This window comes from Prionailurus bengalensis, chromosome B2, assembly GCF_016509475.1.
Source record: "Prionailurus bengalensis isolate Pbe53 chromosome B2, Fcat_Pben_1.1_paternal_pri, whole genome shotgun sequence".
NCBI lineage: Eukaryota > Metazoa > Chordata > Mammalia > Carnivora > Felidae > Prionailurus > Prionailurus bengalensis.
The window spans coordinates 132,406,163-132,424,978 of record NC_057349.1 but is presented as its reverse complement, the minus strand read 5'-3'; the positions used below and the strand labels follow the sequence as shown (position 1 = coordinate 132,424,978).

At 35.2% G+C, this 18,816-nt stretch overlaps 1 protein-coding gene across 2 annotated transcripts in view; it reads right to left on the bottom strand.

Moving 5' to 3' along the window:
- Nucleotides 1-18,816, bottom strand: part of ADGB (androglobin) — a 161,608-nt gene that overhangs the window by 25,703 nt on the left and 117,089 nt on the right. For both annotated transcript variants that reach the window (XM_043592553.1, XM_043592554.1), the window contains exons 26-29: nucleotides 16,055-16,242; nucleotides 12,914-13,098; nucleotides 10,037-10,236; nucleotides 6,584-6,695 (exon numbers count right to left, since the gene is read on the bottom strand). In XM_043592553.1, the coding sequence (XP_043448488.1) occupies nucleotides 6,584-6,695; nucleotides 10,037-10,236; nucleotides 12,914-13,098; nucleotides 16,055-16,242 (685 nt within the window). The remainder of the gene's footprint in view (nucleotides 1-6,583; nucleotides 6,696-10,036; nucleotides 10,237-12,913; nucleotides 13,099-16,054; nucleotides 16,243-18,816) is intronic.

Below are 18,816 nucleotides of genomic sequence, written 5' to 3'. Positions count from 1 at the left end.
AAATATGAGTTCCAAAGACATGTCAGCCCCTTTCAAAACTGGAGTCTTGTAAGTGGTAAGTGATCCCGTTAGCAAAGTAAAATAGTAATTGTCAGAACCCAGCTCTTATCGATTGCTTAGTGCTGGTTGTTAGCTACTCGCAAATGTGGGCAGATCATCCTGTATGACTGCAAACTGACTATAAGTAACCCAAGTTCACAAGCGGGCGACTGGTCTTTCTGCCAACAATCCTAGCTGCTGAGAAATGTTGCACTAGGGAAAAATTCTTCGGTCATATAATCAAAGGGCACGGAGGTAAATTGTGGATCAGCCACTGGATAGGTTAAATTTGGCAGGTTTATTACATTCTTTGATTTTGTTTCCTCCTCTATATAATGGAGATATTAATTCCATGCCCACAGGGCTTAAAACTAATCAGTATAGGTGGGCGCCTGGGTGGCTCAGTTGGTTAAGGGTCCGACTTGGGTTCAGGTCATGATCTCACAGCTTGTGAGTTCAAGCCCTGTCTTGAGCTCTGTGCTGGCAGCTGGAGCCTGGAGCCTGCTTCAGATTCTGTGTCTCACTCTCTGCCCCCCCTTCATGAGTTCAAGCCCTGTCTTGAGCTCTGTGCTGGCAGCTGTAGCCTGGAGCCTGCTTCAGATTCTGTGTCTCACTCTCTCCCCCTCCCCCCGTGCTCGCTCGCTCTCTCTCTCTCTCTCTCTCTCTCTCTCTCTCTCGGCAGCGGGGGGGAAATAAATAAACATTAAAAAAGTAATCAATATAGGGCATTTAAAATAAGATAGTATCTGATATCATACACACTGGGTTTTTAAGATATTAACAAGTGTCAGCTGAAATTGAATCTCAAACTGCCCCATTAAGTATTTCTGGGGCTCCATTTTTCTTACTACTCGTAGGTCTTAGTGTTTGAATCATATATTTAGGTGTATTTGATTCCTTTCAAAGTAACATATTCTAATATTCAAGTTTATATATGTAAACACATAATACAGTATCAGGCAAACAACAGGTGCACTCTTCCTTTACATTTTAAAATATAGAGTAAGATAATTTCTCTATTCTTTAATGTCATATAGTATAGTAACATTTTTTCCAATTAATTACAAGTTCTCCAAAGGCCAGAATATCATTATATACTTCATTATTTTTAATGTTTATTTTTGAGATAGAGAGTGAGTGATCCCTAGTTGGGGAGGGGCAGAGAGAGAGAGAGAGAGGATCTGAAGTGGGCTCTGTCCTTACAGCAGGGAGCCCAATGTGGGGCTCTATCTCAGGACCACGAGATCATGACCTGAGCCGAAATCCGACGCTCGACTGACTGAGCCACTCAAGTGCCCCTATATATTTCCTTTTGATCCCGAATTTCACCTAGTATGAGTCTAAGCTCATTGTATGTATTCGTTATCACATTGTTTAACTTTAATATATAAAACTTTATAGGGAAACTGTGTTGAGAGTATGTGTATCAGTTAGGTGCAAGAATAAATGTCCTCCTGATTCAAACACCATGAAAAATGTGACATCATATTGTATATACCTGTAATTAGAAGAGCTCTAGAATAAATGACAATCAGACTAAACTAATATACTCGTTGCAGAGAGGAAGCAGCAGTATCTGTTGATGAAATGAACTTGAAAAGACCTTTAGCATTATGGCTTTAATTTTCCTCCTACATTATCTTACATTTATCCAGGATGCAGCAAATAGAAATCTTCAGTGGATACTAAGACATACAAATTACAGAAATGTATTTTTTATGATTAAAGTTCAGTGCTTTGATTTATGTATCCAGGAACTAAAAACTGGCTGGGATTTTAACATTAACATAATTTCTAAGCTAGAATACTTGTTCAGGATAAGGTATACATTTACCAAGTACAATCATACTTGGTAAATGTAAACAAGAAAATCTTTAGATAATAGATGATAGATAGATAGATAGATAGATAGACAGACAGAATCTAATCATGTTTGGTTTCTTCAAAGACCTTGAATTGGAAACACCATGCATACATTGTGCCTAAGAAAGAACAATATACTATTATTTAGAGTTAAGAAAATAGTGTTACAGTCCTGTTAACAAAGGTGGGTTGGGCTTGAAACCAAAGACCTTTGAGAATGACAAGCCAAATTTATATGTGTCTTTGCAAATAGAGTTAGAACCTGAAAGGTGCAGGCCAGTAACATAAAAATGTAACATATTGGCAAGAACTTTAAAATAACAACACAACTAATTATACACGAAGGCAGATGATATCCCAAAGTACTACCTGGTCTAGATCTTCCAATTTCTATTTCTTTAAGAGAAAGCCACCTGTCTCTGCAAGCAATTTTTACCAAAACTTAGGTATTGAAATATACTAAAGGTGGCACTGTTGTCTCATGTTAACCAGAGGGTAAGCTTCCTAAAAATTTATAACAGAAATATTCTAGGTTGAACATAGTTATATTTCAGAACTTACTTTTTTATTATGGGTTATAAAGATGTGAGTCTTTGGGGGAAGATTTTTATTTCTCACACAAATTAAATGTTAAATTTAAATGAATAAATGTGGTGATATTTCCATTAAATTCAGGATGTACACAAAATTTAAAGTTAGGACACCAATATACTTATGAAAAAAATTGCTTCCTCATCTTCTTCTTAATCTGAAGTATTGATAACTGAAAAGTAAGCTAAATTAATTATTGAACATGTTAGTAGCAATTTTTCTAAAATGCATCATACCCTTAAAGTTGAAGTTTGTAGGTCTTGAGTTGTAAATATAATTGACACATAGAATCTGACATATCTATGTTTTCATTTAAACAAACTGGCTTCCTAAAAATCCACATTTATAAACATGATACTGATTAGTCTGAATTCAAAAGCTGCTTAACTTTCGTAAAGATTGGCCAACATATTCTTTCAAATGGAAAATTTTCCTATTTCATTGTAAACATCATTCAATTCCAAATTTATTTGCTAGCTACTTTCAGCAACAAATGTGTGATACAATGCAACTTGTAATTTAATTTTAGTAGCTGCTCATTCACACATAAAATCATCAAATGTGATGTCAAAAAAAAGAAGATGCAATTATGCCTGGAGGCTTTTTTTCTAGTTAGATGCATAATCATGGGAATACCATTTTGTTGAGGTCTACTAGGTTCTAGAAACTTTACATATATTATCTTGAATCTTACAACAACCTTGAAAGATAGGAGTTATTATTCTAATTTCTCAGGTGATAAATAACTCAGTTTCAGACAGCCTAAGGTATTTTAGCTTCTGTGTTATATTTCTCCATTTAATATTAACTTCAGTTTCTTTTCCTTATTTTTTTTGTGTTTATTTTTTTATTGAGGTATAATTGACATGCAACATTACATTAGTTTCAGGTATACAATGTGCTGTTTTATATTTGTACATACTGTAAAATGTTCACCATGATAAATCTAGTAAATGTTAACTTAAAGAAAATTTAATTTATATTATTAATTTTGTACCATTACCCAACTCTATACATTATACTATTTCATGAATTATACTACTGTGTTTATTTTAGATATTAACTTTTTAGTTTCCTCTAGAATTTTAACATTTATCCATTAACATACCTAATGTATTAAATACAATAATTTGCCACATTGATTTGTTTACTGGAACTCCATCTATGGTGGACAACCTGAAGTTGAGAAACCTAAAAGATCTTCAGGAAAAACATGATAAGACTCTACACAAACTTGTATGTTCAGCAAAATATAGACAATTCCCTAAATAAAGACATTAATTCACCACTTCCACTTCAAAGCAAGTTTCACTTCTGGGGCATCTGGGGGGCTCAGTCGGCTAAGCCTCTGACTTCCTCTCAGGTCATGTTATCATGGTTCCTGGGATTGAGCCCCCATCAGGCTCTGCCCTGACAAAGCCCAGCAGGCTTGGGATCCCTGGTCTTCCTCTCTCTCTCTCTGCCCCTCCCCCACCCACGCACACCCTCATGCTCTCTCTCCCTCTCCCTCTATCTCTCTCTCTCTCACTTCCCTGCCTGGCATACTTTGGGACTGCATGGTACAAACTATTTGACACCCCCTCCCCTGTTCACATTTCAGAGTGTCATTTCTTCTTTTCCTAAGGATCCCCAGTTTACATAAGTTTACACAATTCACACAACTTACACGTACTGGGAACAAATTTCAATTATTGAAGAAAATAGACACAGAGATTTAAAAACCTGAATTTGACTAGATGTAAGGGTATTTGCAGGTATTTTGTGCCTTTTTTAGATGTTAGAACTTCACCTTGGAGAGTTGGAAAGAAAGCCTCATTCACTGTTCTGAAAGCATTGTTCAATGTGATGCTACCTTTCCTGAACAGCTTAAATGTTTTCACAAATATCTCCTCCTTTATCACTGTGCATTCTTCTATCTTGTTGGAACATTATTTTGAAACAGGTTTCCCCTGTGAACAAGATCTCCAATTGAATTTAGAAGGACTGTCTCTGTTGTTTCCTTTTCATGATTTATAATGGGATCATTTATTCCCCGTCATGTGGATATGAGTTTCCATTGATAATTTCTATAAACAACAGTGGTATGACTATTTTGAGTTTATAGAGATAGGCACAACAGAATATTATAATATAAAAATCAGAAGTATCAAGAGCTACAAACAACCCATTAAAAAGCCCACACAGGAAAACAACAAAATAAGACAAAACAACAACAACAACAACAACAACAAAACTAGATTTGACTCTCACTCTCTGACCTATGAAAATTCCTCATACCCAGAAATGTTATGTAAAATAGAGTAGTCTATAAATTTTCCTTGAAAAACAAAAAAAAAATAATGACTTTGCTGAACACACATCAGACACATGTGCACACACAAACTAGGCAGTTTCTCACACACAAACTGTTACTTTGACTTATCTTACAATTATGAATATTTTATTTGTACATAGATCTTTAACATAAAATATTTAATCCAATTAGTATGAAGCACATATTACCAACTTCTTTACGGGGGGGGAGACACAAAATCACCCAGTAATTTGCACCATCCATTATTTCAAGCAGATTTCCATTGATTTATATAGGAAAAATATCTAGATTTTTTTAAGCACAGTATAAACTATAAGACTTTGATTTAGACTAGAGAGAAAGTGGAGCGAATGACCAATTTAGAGAAATTTCCAGCTTCCACATGCCGCTTATTCATATTGTAATTGTGTCCTTTTCTGGTAGACGAGAATTCTAGATTGTAATACCTGTCTCTGGGGATTGTATGTTCATCACTAGTAAGCAGTAAGCTGGTTCAAGAAACAAATTTTGAGCTCCAGAGCACCTGCCCTGGGTGATACACACAACACACGTGAATAGCAAAGAGGTGGCAACAACGTGGCTCTGGTGCCACCACTCTGTCTACATGTGTCCATGCTAGACCCTGATAAAAGATCACAACACTCTCTTGCTAACCCCCAAACCGCCCAGAATGTTTTCGAGACAACACTCCCGCTGTTCCTGGCATGGCACTTTTATACATTTGTTCAAGAAACGTTTACCAACAGCTTCTATCTGGTTCTAGAGGAACAGGGATGAAGCTGAAGCAGAATCCCTTTCCCAGCAAGAGAGGAGCAGTGGGGAGTCAGACAAGTTCAAGATTCCCATAGGGCGGCATATATTTCATGGACATGAACTCAGTATATGCGAAAGGAAATGGGGACTCTTTGTGGTCATTCATTCTTATAAATCTTCTTTGGATTTTATGTCCCACCATAGAATCTGTCCCTTCTAATAAAGGGGAAACTCAGCCATAATAGCTTTCTCTAACTTTGGTGATAAACAAACTTCTATCGACGCTTTCAATGATCAGGTTCATGCAGTTAGTATAAGCAAGCAAACATACGAACAGTTTTTGATAATCAGTGAATAGAAGCAACAATAATAATGAGCAGCTTTCGTGTATCCCCTCATTCATTCGTTCAACAATAATCATGGAGTGATTACTGTGTGCATAGTTCGCACTATGGATAATGTAAGACTGAACAGGCAAGATTTGGCAGAACTTCCTGCCCTCAAGGGGATTGCATTCTAGTAGGAAATGAGGTTGACCCTGGAACAACATTGGTTTGAACTGCATGGATCCACTTGCAAATTTCTTTTTCTAGTGCATCAAATTTCCTGCTCAGGAATATTGAGAGTAGTTTATATTTGAAAAATAAACCTGAATCTTCTTTCACTTGGAGATTCTCCTCTTAAATATTTCAAGAACTAACCTTCAGGGTGATACCTTCTCAATGACTTAGACAATAATAATTTTATAACTAGAAAAGTTTTTGGTACACTTATTAGATAATCATCAAGTAATATTCACTAACTGGACAAAACATTTTTAACTAGACCTAAACAATCTCATATTTTGGTTCTTATAAACCAAGTTGTAAAGAGTTTGAAACATAATCAATTAAAAAACAGAAAATGTCACTGGATGTGAAATACAAATTGTAAGCAATAATGATTTAATAATTACATGATCAATTTGCTATTAAATATTTATATAAAATATAAAATGCATGAAAAACACTTAGGGTTACATACCTTTGCTATCATTTTTCTCCATTTCTTTTAGCGCTTGAACAAACGCCATCTGACTTTCGGTGAGAGGCCAACTGTTATACAACACCAAACACTGTATAATGTACTTGTTAACCTGCGAAATAAAATGTAATGTTTACACACAAACGATAAGAATAAACGTAGTATAAATCTAATAATTTATTATTTTAAGCACATAAGTGCATATTTTTCTGGATCGCATAATCATAATTTGATTAAATGCTATCACATGTTCTCCAAATTTTGTAATGCCACAGTCTATAAAATTTATCCTCACCTCCCCACCAACACCCACCGTTTTATAACCTACTATCAATAATTTTTGCATTCCTGTTTAAAAATGAAACTTATTGGGGCGCCTGGGTGGCGCAGTCGGTTAAGCGTCCGACTTCAGCCAGGTCACGATCTCGCGGTCCGTGAGTTCGAGCCCCGCTTCGGGCTCTGGGCTGATGGCTCAGAGCCTGGAGCCTGTTTCCGATTCTGTGTCTCCCTCTCTCTCTGCCCCTCCCCCGTTCATGCTCTGTCTCTCTCTGTCCCAAAAATAAATAAACGTTGAAAAAAAAAATTAAAAAAAAAATGAAACTTATTTACTTTACATTTGTTACTTATCAGTTTTGGAATCAGGATTACATTAACCTCTTAAAAACAATTTGGAAGTTTGTATTGTTTTTCTGTTTTCTAGAACAACTTATTCCTTAAAAGTCTATCAGATCTATCTTGTGAAGTCAGCGGGGCCTGTGACTTTTGGAAAGGTAAAACTTTGATTATCATTTCAGTTGTATTATTCTTTATTATGATGATTTCATATTTTGTATTTTTCTGCTGAAGCAGCTTTGACAATCCTCTCCCACCCCAGGAAGTTGTTATGCCTTTTGCCCTAAGTTTTAAATTCACTAGCATAGAGTTGTATAATAGTTTACGTTTTTGTTGTTGTTGTTGTTTTCCAAAACTGTTGCTTGCACTTATATCTCCACCTAGTTTTAGTTCTGGATTTGGTTTATTTTCTTTTATTTTTCTTTTTTACGAGAAGCATGTTCACTTATTATTTTTTATATTAGAGAGAGAGAGAGAGAGAGGGAAAGAGAGCACGGGTAGGGGAGGGGCAGAGGGATGGAGAGAGAGAATCTGCAGGCTCCAGGATCCAAGCTGTTAGCACAGAGCCCCACGCAGAGCTCGAACTCACTAGCAGTGAGCTCATGACCTGAGCCAAAGTCGGATGCCTCACTGACTGAGCCACCCAGGCGCCCCGCATGTTCACTTATTAATCTTAAAAAAGCTTAGGGTTCATGAATCTTGCTAAATTTTGTTTCCCATTTTATTAATTTCTACCCTCGTTTTCAGTAAAACTTTTTCTTCTTTTTTCTTTGAGTTATTCTTTGGCTCTTTTTCTAACTTTTTTGTTTTGATAGCTTAGCTCATTTGTTTTGAATCATTCATGCTTCCTGATGAATTAATCTAAAAATGAACATTCTACTGAATGCTGCTTTAGATGTAGCTATAGGGGCGCCTGGGTGGCGCAGTCGGTTAAGCGTCCGACTTCAGCCAGGTCACGATCTCGTGGTCCGTGAGTTCGAGCCCCGCGTCGGGCTCTGGGCTGATGGCTCAGAGCCTGGATCCTGTTTCCGATTCTGTGTCTCCCTCTCTCTCTGACCCTCCCCCGTTCATGCTCTGTCTCTCTCTGTCCCAAAAATAAATAAACGTTGAAAAAAAAAAATTTTAGATGTAGCTATAAATTTTGATTTGTATTTTCTAGTTGTTACTGAGTTCTTTGTATTCATGGTTTCTTTTGTGATGTTCTTTGTAACTAAAGAACTATTTAGCATATTTTATTTTGTTTCCACATTTATGGGATTTTAGACTGTTATTTACTGATTTCTATATTTTTGCACTATGTTAAGATAACACCTATATAATATAGTTTGGTTTTTATTGAGGCTTTCTTTCTCAATAGGCTATGAAAAATATATTCTCAGTGTATTCAGGGAAGTGTTCTATATAAATGTCTCAAGAATTAAGCTTATGCTTAAATCTTCAAAAAATTTTTTAATGTTTATTTTTAAGAGATGGAGAGACAGAGTGTGAGTAGGGAAGGGATAGAGACAGAGGGAGACACAGAATCTGAAGCAGGCTCCAGGCTCTGAGCTGTCAGCACAGAGCCTGACGTGGGGCTCAAACCCACAAACTTTGAGATCATGACCTAAGCCAAACTTGGACGCCCAACCTACTGAGTCACCCAGGCACCCCTCATGCTTAAATTTTCAAATCCTAGGGATCATATATATTCTTTGAGCTCAGTCTGTTGGTTTCTGAGAGTTGCATATTCAAGTCTTCAACTGTTAATTAACATTACTTTTCTCTGTAGTTCTAAAGAGTTTTTGCTTTTAATTCATTGAGTCTTGGCAGGTTATACTATATGTTAGTTATGGTCATTTTTAATTGTTATGTTCTTCCTTTTATTTTTATACAATATCCTTCATGAATTCTATGCGCTGAGATATTAATGTATCATCACACTTCTTTCGGTTCAACTTTAAACTTTCTGTGCCATTTTGTTTAAAAGTGTCACTTTTAGATTATTTATAATTGGATCTTAATATTTAATCTGACTTTAGTTTTCTATTCTTTTAATTGATTAATAATTTGGTTTTGTTTATTGTAATTAGTCAGATCAAGACTTATTTCTGGTCTTTTATGTATTTATTTATTTGTTTAATTTTATTTCATTTCCAATGGATAGATCATGTTTTCTTCTGTTGCTTTAAATTACATGAACTGTCATATATATATAGTCATATTAATTGTTTTATATATATATATATATATATATATATATATATATACATTTTTTTTTACCTTAAGGCACATGCAAATTAGAATTTATTAATATAAGACCTTTTCCGGGGCGCCTGGGTGGCTCAGTTGGTTAAGTGTCTGACTTTGGCTCAGGTCATGATCTCGCCGTTTGTGAGTTCAAGCCCTGCGTTGGGCTCTATGCTGACAGCTCGGAGCCTGGAGCCTGCTTCAGATTCTGTGTCTCCCTCTCTCTCTGCCCCTCCCCTGTTCATGCTCTGTCTCTCTCTGTCTCTCAGTAATAATAAATAAACATTTTAACAATTTTTTAAATATGTAAGACCTTTTCTGTAATTATAGAGCCTCCTAATTCATATGTAACATGATATTTTTAGATCTACATTATAAGGTTAGTGTACATATTAAATTTGCTATATATTTTAAAATCTCTGCACAGAGAAACTATTGAATAATGTCTTACTCCTTAATTCTGTTTATACGGGTGGCATTACACTGGTGGGATTGCATATAGAAAGAATCACATACAATTCATTGACAGTTTTTAGGAAGAGAATTCTTGTAATTTTTGTCAGATTTTTAGAAGCAATACCATTCATTGAATGATTCTCTTAAATGTCAAGATACCTGCTGTGGCATGCTAGCATTTTCTTCTATGGTGGGCATACTGATAGGTTCCTCGTCCAAAATAGGCTGACCAGTGTCTACTGTTGCACTTACAGTTCTACCCTTATAGGATTTCTGGCTTCCCTGGGTGGATTTCTTCTTAGTGTACAATTCTTGCTCCTTCTTGGATGAAGTCTGCACTGCAAGAATCTGCTTACTAGCTGAAGGGAGAAATAGCACACTTAAGTGAAAATGTGTGAGATGCATAGTTATGACTGTGTTATTTAGGTATATCCTTTTATAAGACACTCAGAGGACAGGTATATTTGTTTTGTTTTAGTAAGATAAAAAAGCAACATCACTGGCTTTGGAAATATTCTGGTCTTAAACAAATTTACCATAATAGCAGGTGATTTGCATACAGCAATGCATATTCTGAGCAACCACTCATTATATTAATTATGGTATATCATCAACAAAACTGAGCCTTACACAGTCATATGAAATAAAATATTTTGCTATCCCTAGTCCATAATACTTCCCAAAGACCCAATTTCTTAAATTGTAAATTTTGTGGAAAATTACAAATTTTATCTTAATCTTACAGCATGAGTACTGGTAAAGATCTTGTTCCTGAAAATTATATGACATATATTGAGATTCTTTAAAATTCCCAGGAGATAAAGCAAAACCTGAAGAGGCCTATATTTAAGATTTTGTTACAGGGTCACTTCCGAGCCTTCTACATCTTTGCAATGGAGTTTATTCCTTCCTTAGTACAGTAGAATGTTTGCTTACAGAATAAATATCACAGTCTGTCATATCTTATTTCACTACAAATATCATGTACACACACACACATTTCTTTTTCTTTTCTTTTCTTTTTTTTTTTTTTTTTGGAGGCAATTTTGGCAGGGATACTCTAGAAATACAGGTCATAAAGAATTCATAAATGAATATGCTTCCAAGAGGAGCAACTGAAAAACATTTGGAAAGAAAAAGGAATTTCAATGTCTACTTACATAATAAATAAATACAAATTAATAGCATCCCTTTAAAATTAATGCCCCATTTGAAATCTAAATAAAGAAAATATCTAACTCACAATAACAACTCTATCAATATCTATGGAGAAATTTTTAAATCTGTGAAATATAAAATAAGTCATGGATAAATGGAAAAAATAGCTTTTACTTGCATATGAATTCAAACAACAAAGTTGTCTGTTCTCCTCAAATTAATCAATCTACATATTCAAAGGCAATCAGAAGGAAAATGATAGATTTTTACATCGTTTGAGGGGAGTTTGAAAAAACTGTATTGAAGTTCATCTAGAAATACAAATGTGAAAATGGAAGCATCTTGTAAAAGAAGAACAATTTTGGATAGTGGCTATAATTTTGGATTAATTTCTGAATTCTGTCCCAATTACCCTTCTACTCCATTTCTATTCCCTTCTTTGCCACGTGTCAACTCATAAAATTATTTTTCAAATGTTTGTGTGTAATTCTCGTGGAATAGTAATTTTTGAAGTGAAATAATGATAAACCATACGACAAACCAGAAACAGTGTTTGACTCCACTAACTTCAATCAAAGGGATTTGGAGAGGAATGTTGGGGTTAACTAGTTGTTTAAAGAGAAAACAGGAGGCCACAAATACTATAGGAGAGTTGCACATAAGTGCCTGCTGACATTTTAGAATTAAGATATCCCTGCGTGAACAAAACTATGAAATCTGTGTTGAGTGGAATAGAGTGAAGAAAACAGAACCAATTTAAAGAGTAGGAGCATCATTCAGACTAGCAAAACTTAATGGTACTCTGATGGTCTTCATGTATCAGAAGGAAGATATAAATGGCGTGCAGGCCAATTTGAGTGAAAAGCCACACGCAGTAATGTGAACTGAATACTGAAAACAACTCTGGGTGTATTTAGGGATGAAGGTCAAATAATGTCAGAAAAGGAAACAGGATCAAAAGAATTGCTTAATTTGTAATTTTACTCAAGTTCAACCTTACTAATCTAATATGGTACATTTCCCACTTAATAAAAGAAAATAAATAGAGCCCTGCTTTGGGTGCATCTATTTTAAAAAAGAGAGAAAAGAAAAAATATATATAAATATTAGGTAGAACATAGGTAAAAAGTTCTTTTTAGTAATTTGCTTCTATACTTAAGATAATCAACATAAGCACTATTGGGAATGAGAGTTCAGGAAGGATGCTGGCTATAAATTGTTATGTAAAGGTCAACTATAAGATATAATCAGTTATTTAAAAAAAAAAAGACACAATGGCAGTATTCAGGAAAAGCACAAGGGATTTTTTCTTCTCTTGTTTATAATTTTCTGTCTCAAAATTTTCTACATTGGGCAATGTATTATTTTTATGGTCAGAATCAAGTTACTAAAATAACTGAATATGTAACTCAGTATCTCTGTTTTCCATTATTTCAGAAATAATTTTATTTTATTAATTAATAGTTCTTGTGACTATTACATTGAAAGTAATAGTTTCAAAACTTCTGTTAATTTTAATACATAAGAGTATTTTCTGAAAAGAATGAATGAGGGATAAAAGAACAGTGAAAAAATCTTTCAAAATAATATTTTAATTATTTCAATTAAATATTTATATATTCATATGAAATATGAAATATTTATATATTTCAATTATAATATTGTAATTCTTAGAATTATAACAATTTGTTGATCTTCAGAGACTAATTTGGCACACAAATGCAATCGTTTTTTAAAATATTTTACTATAATATCAGGTTTTACAGATTTAAATATTTATTTACTATTTTCTCTTAAATAAATCATTTTAAAATCAGTTATGTAAACATAAATATCTACTTATGGATCTAAATAACAAATTTAAAAAGCCACACTTACACTGGGAGCTCACCACTTTTTCACTCCCCAAGAAGTTAATTGCTGGGATTATAGCCTGGCCTTTCCCAATGGAGCTGACAATAGTTTCCTCATTTTCTAAGACCTGTAGCTTGATGAACGCATCTGATTTGGACGTCCGTACCTGCACTGTAACAGGATGTGGTGAAGCAACTTTAACTGAATACCTATAAGGAAAAACATTTGACTTGTAAGCAATTTATTGATATTCCCTTAAGTCAGTAAAAGAAACTGTGTAATTAGCTGATATGAAAATCTAAAAGTAAAACCATTTTTTAAAATTGACCCAAAACCTAGAAATATTATCGCTATTATAGACTTTGACAAAAGATCTCAATACGCTATGGTAAAATGAAATAGGTATAGGACATTCATCATCATCAACTCCAAACAGGAAATGCAACTTTTTGTTTGTATATGATAAACACTCATAAAACATGATAGATCTGCAAACTACTGACACATCAAATCTTTCCATTATACCCTCCTCTCCAGTCGAACAACAGGCAGCATCCTTCAAAACCTCACTCTTTACCATGTTTTCTTTGACTCATAAAAATACAGAGAAATCAAAATTAGTACCCAACGTCTATACTCTTGACCATGCAGCTTGGGAATCTTACAAAAAGATGAAACGTGTAGTATATTGCCATCCCAATCCCTCCCTTAATGCAACTGAAGAGGTTTTTGTTTTATCTTGTTTTTATTTTTCTTATTTTAGGTAAATCCTCATAAATAGGTGAATCCCCTATAAACTTTCAATTTCTCTATAAATTTTGCTTTTCTGTGTATCCTCTTTTTTTGTATCTTAAATCTCCCCTTTTTTAAAAATTTATTTATTTTATTTATTTTGAGAGAGAGAGAGAGAGGGGAGAGTGCGTTTTGTTGCCTTTAAGGTGAAATGGAAATCTCTTGCCTGATGAGGCCCCTCAGGGAAGGGCGCTGCTAACCTCTCTGGCCTTACTGCTTGCCATCACCCTAGAACTCCACTTTGCAAACAAGTATCTTCAATTCCCTATAAAGGTCACACACTTCTTAATTCCCGAATTTTCACATATGCTCATGAAGCAGTTCCCTCCTCACCTTCCCCCAACTCTGCTTGATAGCTTTAGGACCAGCTTCTAGGATGAATTTAGGTATTGGGTTAAATATCACTTCTTAGTCTATTAGTGGCCCTGCAGTGTGATACAGTGGTTTCCCATCAGAGTCGTTAAAATGTCTTATCACAGGGGCGCCTGGGTGGCTCAGTCGATTGGGCTTTCCAACTTCGGCTCAGGTCATGATCTCACTGCTGGTGGGTTCGAACCCCGCATTGGGCTCTGTGCTGACAGCTTGGAGCCTCGAGCCTGCTTCGGATTCTGTGTCTCCCCCTCTCTCTGCCCCTCTCATGCTCTGTCTCTGTCTCTCAATAGTGAATAAATGTTAAAAAATTTTTAAAAATATATCACAATTATTTTTTAATTGCTGGAATGTTTTCCTCCCACTTCTTTCCTTTATTCCCTTGCTTTCTAATAGCCAGTGTGCAAACATATGACAAAAGGCAGATGGATTAAAAAGAGAGTTTTGCCCCTTCTATTACCTACAGTTCATATGTTTTCTGTTAGTATTTTTTCTAAACTTTTACCTACATGTGAAATATATAAAGAAACATAAAAACAAAAAATATGCTTGGGATATACTCTATATATCATTCTGTAATTTAATTTTACTACTGATTATTTTACATTACAAAATGTATGCATGTTTCTTAAAAGAAAAAAAAGTTCTAAAATACACATAAATAAAGGGGCACCTGGGTGGCTCAGTGGTTAAGAGTCCGACTTTGGCTCAGGTCATGATCTCACGTCTCATGAGTTTGAGCCCTGCATCTGGCTCTGTGCTGACAGCTCAGAGCCTGGAGCCTGCTTCGGACTCTGTGTCTCCCTCTCTCTCTGCCCCTCCCTAGCTCACACTCTGTCTCTCTCTCTCAAAAATAAATAAATATTTTAAAAGTTTTTTTTTAACAAATAACTAAGGATTAGAGGGAAAAGTAGCCAGAATACAGTAAATTATATTTGTGCATATATTGTCAAATAGACTCAGGTGTTTCTTTAGAAGACAAATTTACCAAGACATATAGAATCTTTAAAACATATAATCTCTTTAAAATAATAAATAGATAATAATAATTTACTTTAATATTTACAATAAAATGTGCCTATCATACCTCTATTAATAGTGTAGAAAATATAGAAATGGGAAATTTGTAATAAAAACAAAAATAACCAAAGTAAATTGTTGCATACTCATACAAATGACTACTATGTAATCAAGAGTTTATAAAAAGTTTCAATGGCACTGGGAAGTGTGCACACTATAAAGTGAAGTAAAAAGGTCAGATTATAGGGTGGCTTTGTGGACTGAGTGTCTGACTTCAGCTCAGGCCATGACCTCACAGTTCATGAGTTCCAGCCCCGTATTGGGCTCTCTGTTGTCAGTGCAGAGCCCTCTTTGCATCCTCTGTCCTCCTCACTCTCTGCCCCTCCCCCACTCACCCTCTGTCTCAAAAATGAATAAACATTTATTTTAAAAAGTCAGGTTACAAAACTTTAATTATGTTATGATCTTAATAATGATAAACTGTGATTAGAATAAAACACTATACAAAAATACAATAGGATACTAACAGCGATTGTTTCTAGGTTGTTTGATTACAGGTGACCTTTACTTCCCTTTTTTTTAAGTTTATGTATTTATTTTTTGAGAGAGAGAGCATATGCAGGGGAGGAGCAAAGAGAGAGGAAGAGAGAGAATCTCAAGTAGGCTCTGTGCTGTCAGCATGGAGCCCAACACAGACAGGGCTTGAGCCCATGAACTGTGAGATCATGACCTGAGCCAAAACAGAGTCGGACACTCAACCAACTGAGCCATCCAGGTGCCCTATTTCCTTAATAATATATTTATATGTTAAAAAATTTAACCGTGGTCAAGCCCAGAGCCCCGTGTATCTAGAGGCTTAACCTCTCTGGCCACAGTCACTGAAGGACAACATGTCAGCACCCATCTGGTGGCCAAAAAAATGCCAATTTAAGGTATTTCCCTCTTGTCATATATTATATATTACATATAATGCATATAATATACCTGAATAAAATTTTCTTGTCATTGGGTATGTAGTAATCCCTGATTTCCTTTATGGTGAAGGTATTGTTTGGAGAGTCTCGAGATAGGCATGGGAGTGGGTTATAAGAACCAATGAGGCGCAGTTTCCAACGTGAGGACAATACATATGTGTCACCAGTAAATGCTTCAGCCACGAATGTGTAGCCTTTCTAGAGAAAGAGAATTAGACAGAAGTAAGTCATACCATTGCTAGTCTCTCAAATGTACACCATATGGTTTCCTAGTACTAAAATGCTTTATTATCTTGATAAATGTAAAGATCCCAAGATCTCTTGATAAACAAAAATTACTAGCATTAGGTTTTGAAATCCCGTTTAGAAAGTCCATCTTACAATTTCCAGAGAAAATGAGGAACTCTAACACTTCTGTTTATGCGGATCCCAATCTATAACACAAAGTGCGTAACTCTGGGAGAGGATTGCTATGTTTTCCTCCAATTCTTTTAATGCTTCTTTAGGCAGATTTTTACCATCACATCATCCTAGAGTATCCCAATAACTTCTTACTTGATTTCCCTGTTTTTTAAATACAAGATGAGAAAAGCAAGAGTGCTCAGGGAAATGTAGTTCCCTTGCAATGTCAATTGGCAGATAAAGCTATCAAGTTAACAGCAGATATGGTTCCAGGGATCCCACATGTGAGTATGGGGATGAGCTCTTCAGGTTGCGGAAAAGAAGCAGTTGAAAAACCTGGGATGATGTCATAGTGGGTGATAACTTGGGTCCACATAATTGGCTATCCATCGGCCCAAAATGCCAGTGAAGCAACAGCATGATATCATAATGAGATACAAAAGTTCAAAGCAATTCTGAGTTTATAATTCCAGACACTTCTTTTTTTTTAATTTTTTAATGTTTATTTATTTTTGATAGAGAGGGAGAGTGTGAGTGGGGGAGGGCAGAGAGAGAGGGAGACACAGAATCCTAAGCAGGCTCCAGGCTCTGAGCTGTCTGCACAGAGTCTGTCTCAAGGCTTAAACTCTCGAACTGTGAGATCATGACCTGAGCTGAAGTTGGATGCTCAACTGACTGAGCCACTCAGGAGCCCCAAGACACTTCTAATAAGGAAGAAAAATATAGATTTGCATTCCAGTTGATTCTGATGCAAAGGACACTCTCTTATGTGTTTAGATTTCCAGAAACGAAATATGAAATACGTAAGACAGAATGAACTCAACACATTGCCATAAACATCTAGGAATATTAACCAGAATTATAATACTCGAGATGAGAATCACTACACCAATAAAAACTTTTTGACATTATATTGGGGCAAGGAAATAAGGGAAGATTTACACAGAATTACCTCTCTTTTCATTATTATTTGAGTTTGTGGTACTAATGCATTAAAGAAACAGAACAAAATTACATGACTCTGATTTTGTGTTTGCCTAGGCTCAGAGAATAATTTTAAGAGGGAAAATAAAGAGTTATAAAATGGTAGGATACATATTGGTAAGTGAAAGTCTATAGCTAAACCAGTGATAGGGTTTTAAGAGAGAACCTGACTGTTCTAAACTACTTCAAGACTCCTGAATGACAGTAACGTAATATTTAAATATTTGCAAAAGACACATATAATAAAGGACCGTTATCCAAAATATACAAAGACCCTTAAAACCCAACAATAAGAAAACAACCTGGTTAAAAAATTTTTAACAGACATCTCGCCAAAGAAGATACACAGATGGCAAATAAACATACAAAAAGATCCTCCACATCGCATGTTATCAGAGAAACTCAACCAACCATGAGATACCACTGCATACATATTAGAATAGTGAAGATCCACAACACTGAAAACACCAAATGTTGATGAGGATACAGAGCAACAGAAAGTCTCATTCATTGCCAGTGGGAATAAAAAATGGTACAGACACTCTGAAGGATAATTTGGTGATTTCTTATAAAACCACACATATTCTCATTATTCAGTCCAGCAATAGTGCTCCTTGGTATTTACCCAGAGGAGTCGAAAAATTATGTCTGTACAAAAACCTGCACACAGATGTATGTAGGTGCTTTAGCCATAGTTGCCATAACTTGGAAGCAGCGAAAATGTCCTTCAGTAGGTGAATCAATAAACTTTGATACATGTGGACAATGGAATATTATTATTACAAAGAAATGGGCTATTAAGTCATAAAAAGACAGGGACAAAATTTAAATGCGTGTTTTTAAGTGAAAGAAGCCAATCTGAAAGGGCTACATATTTTAAGATTCCAACTTTATGACATTCTGGAAAAAGTAAATCCCCACAGAAAAAAGATCAGGGATTGCAAGCGGGTGGGGGAAGGAGAATACATAGGTGGATCACAGAATATTTTTATGGCTGTGAAAACCCTCTTTATGATACCGTAATGATGGCTACATGTTATTTTATATTTGTCCAAACCCAAAGAATGTACAGCACCATCAGTGAGCCATAATGTATAAACTATGGACTTTGGGAGATTATGATGTGTCAATGTAGGATGATCAATGTAATAAATGTGGCACTCTGGTGGAGCATGTTGATAATGGGGGGGGGGGGCGGGGCGATTATGAGAAATCTCTGTACTTGCCTCTCTATTTTGCTGTGAACCTAAAACACTTATTTATTGTTAACATAACGTGCAAAGAAGTCTTAAAAATTTTTTAATCTTATTTTTTTAAATCCCTAAAACAACTCAAAAGAGCTATTCGGTTTTTTATGGAGTTAGTATTTTTTTAAATTTATTGTTC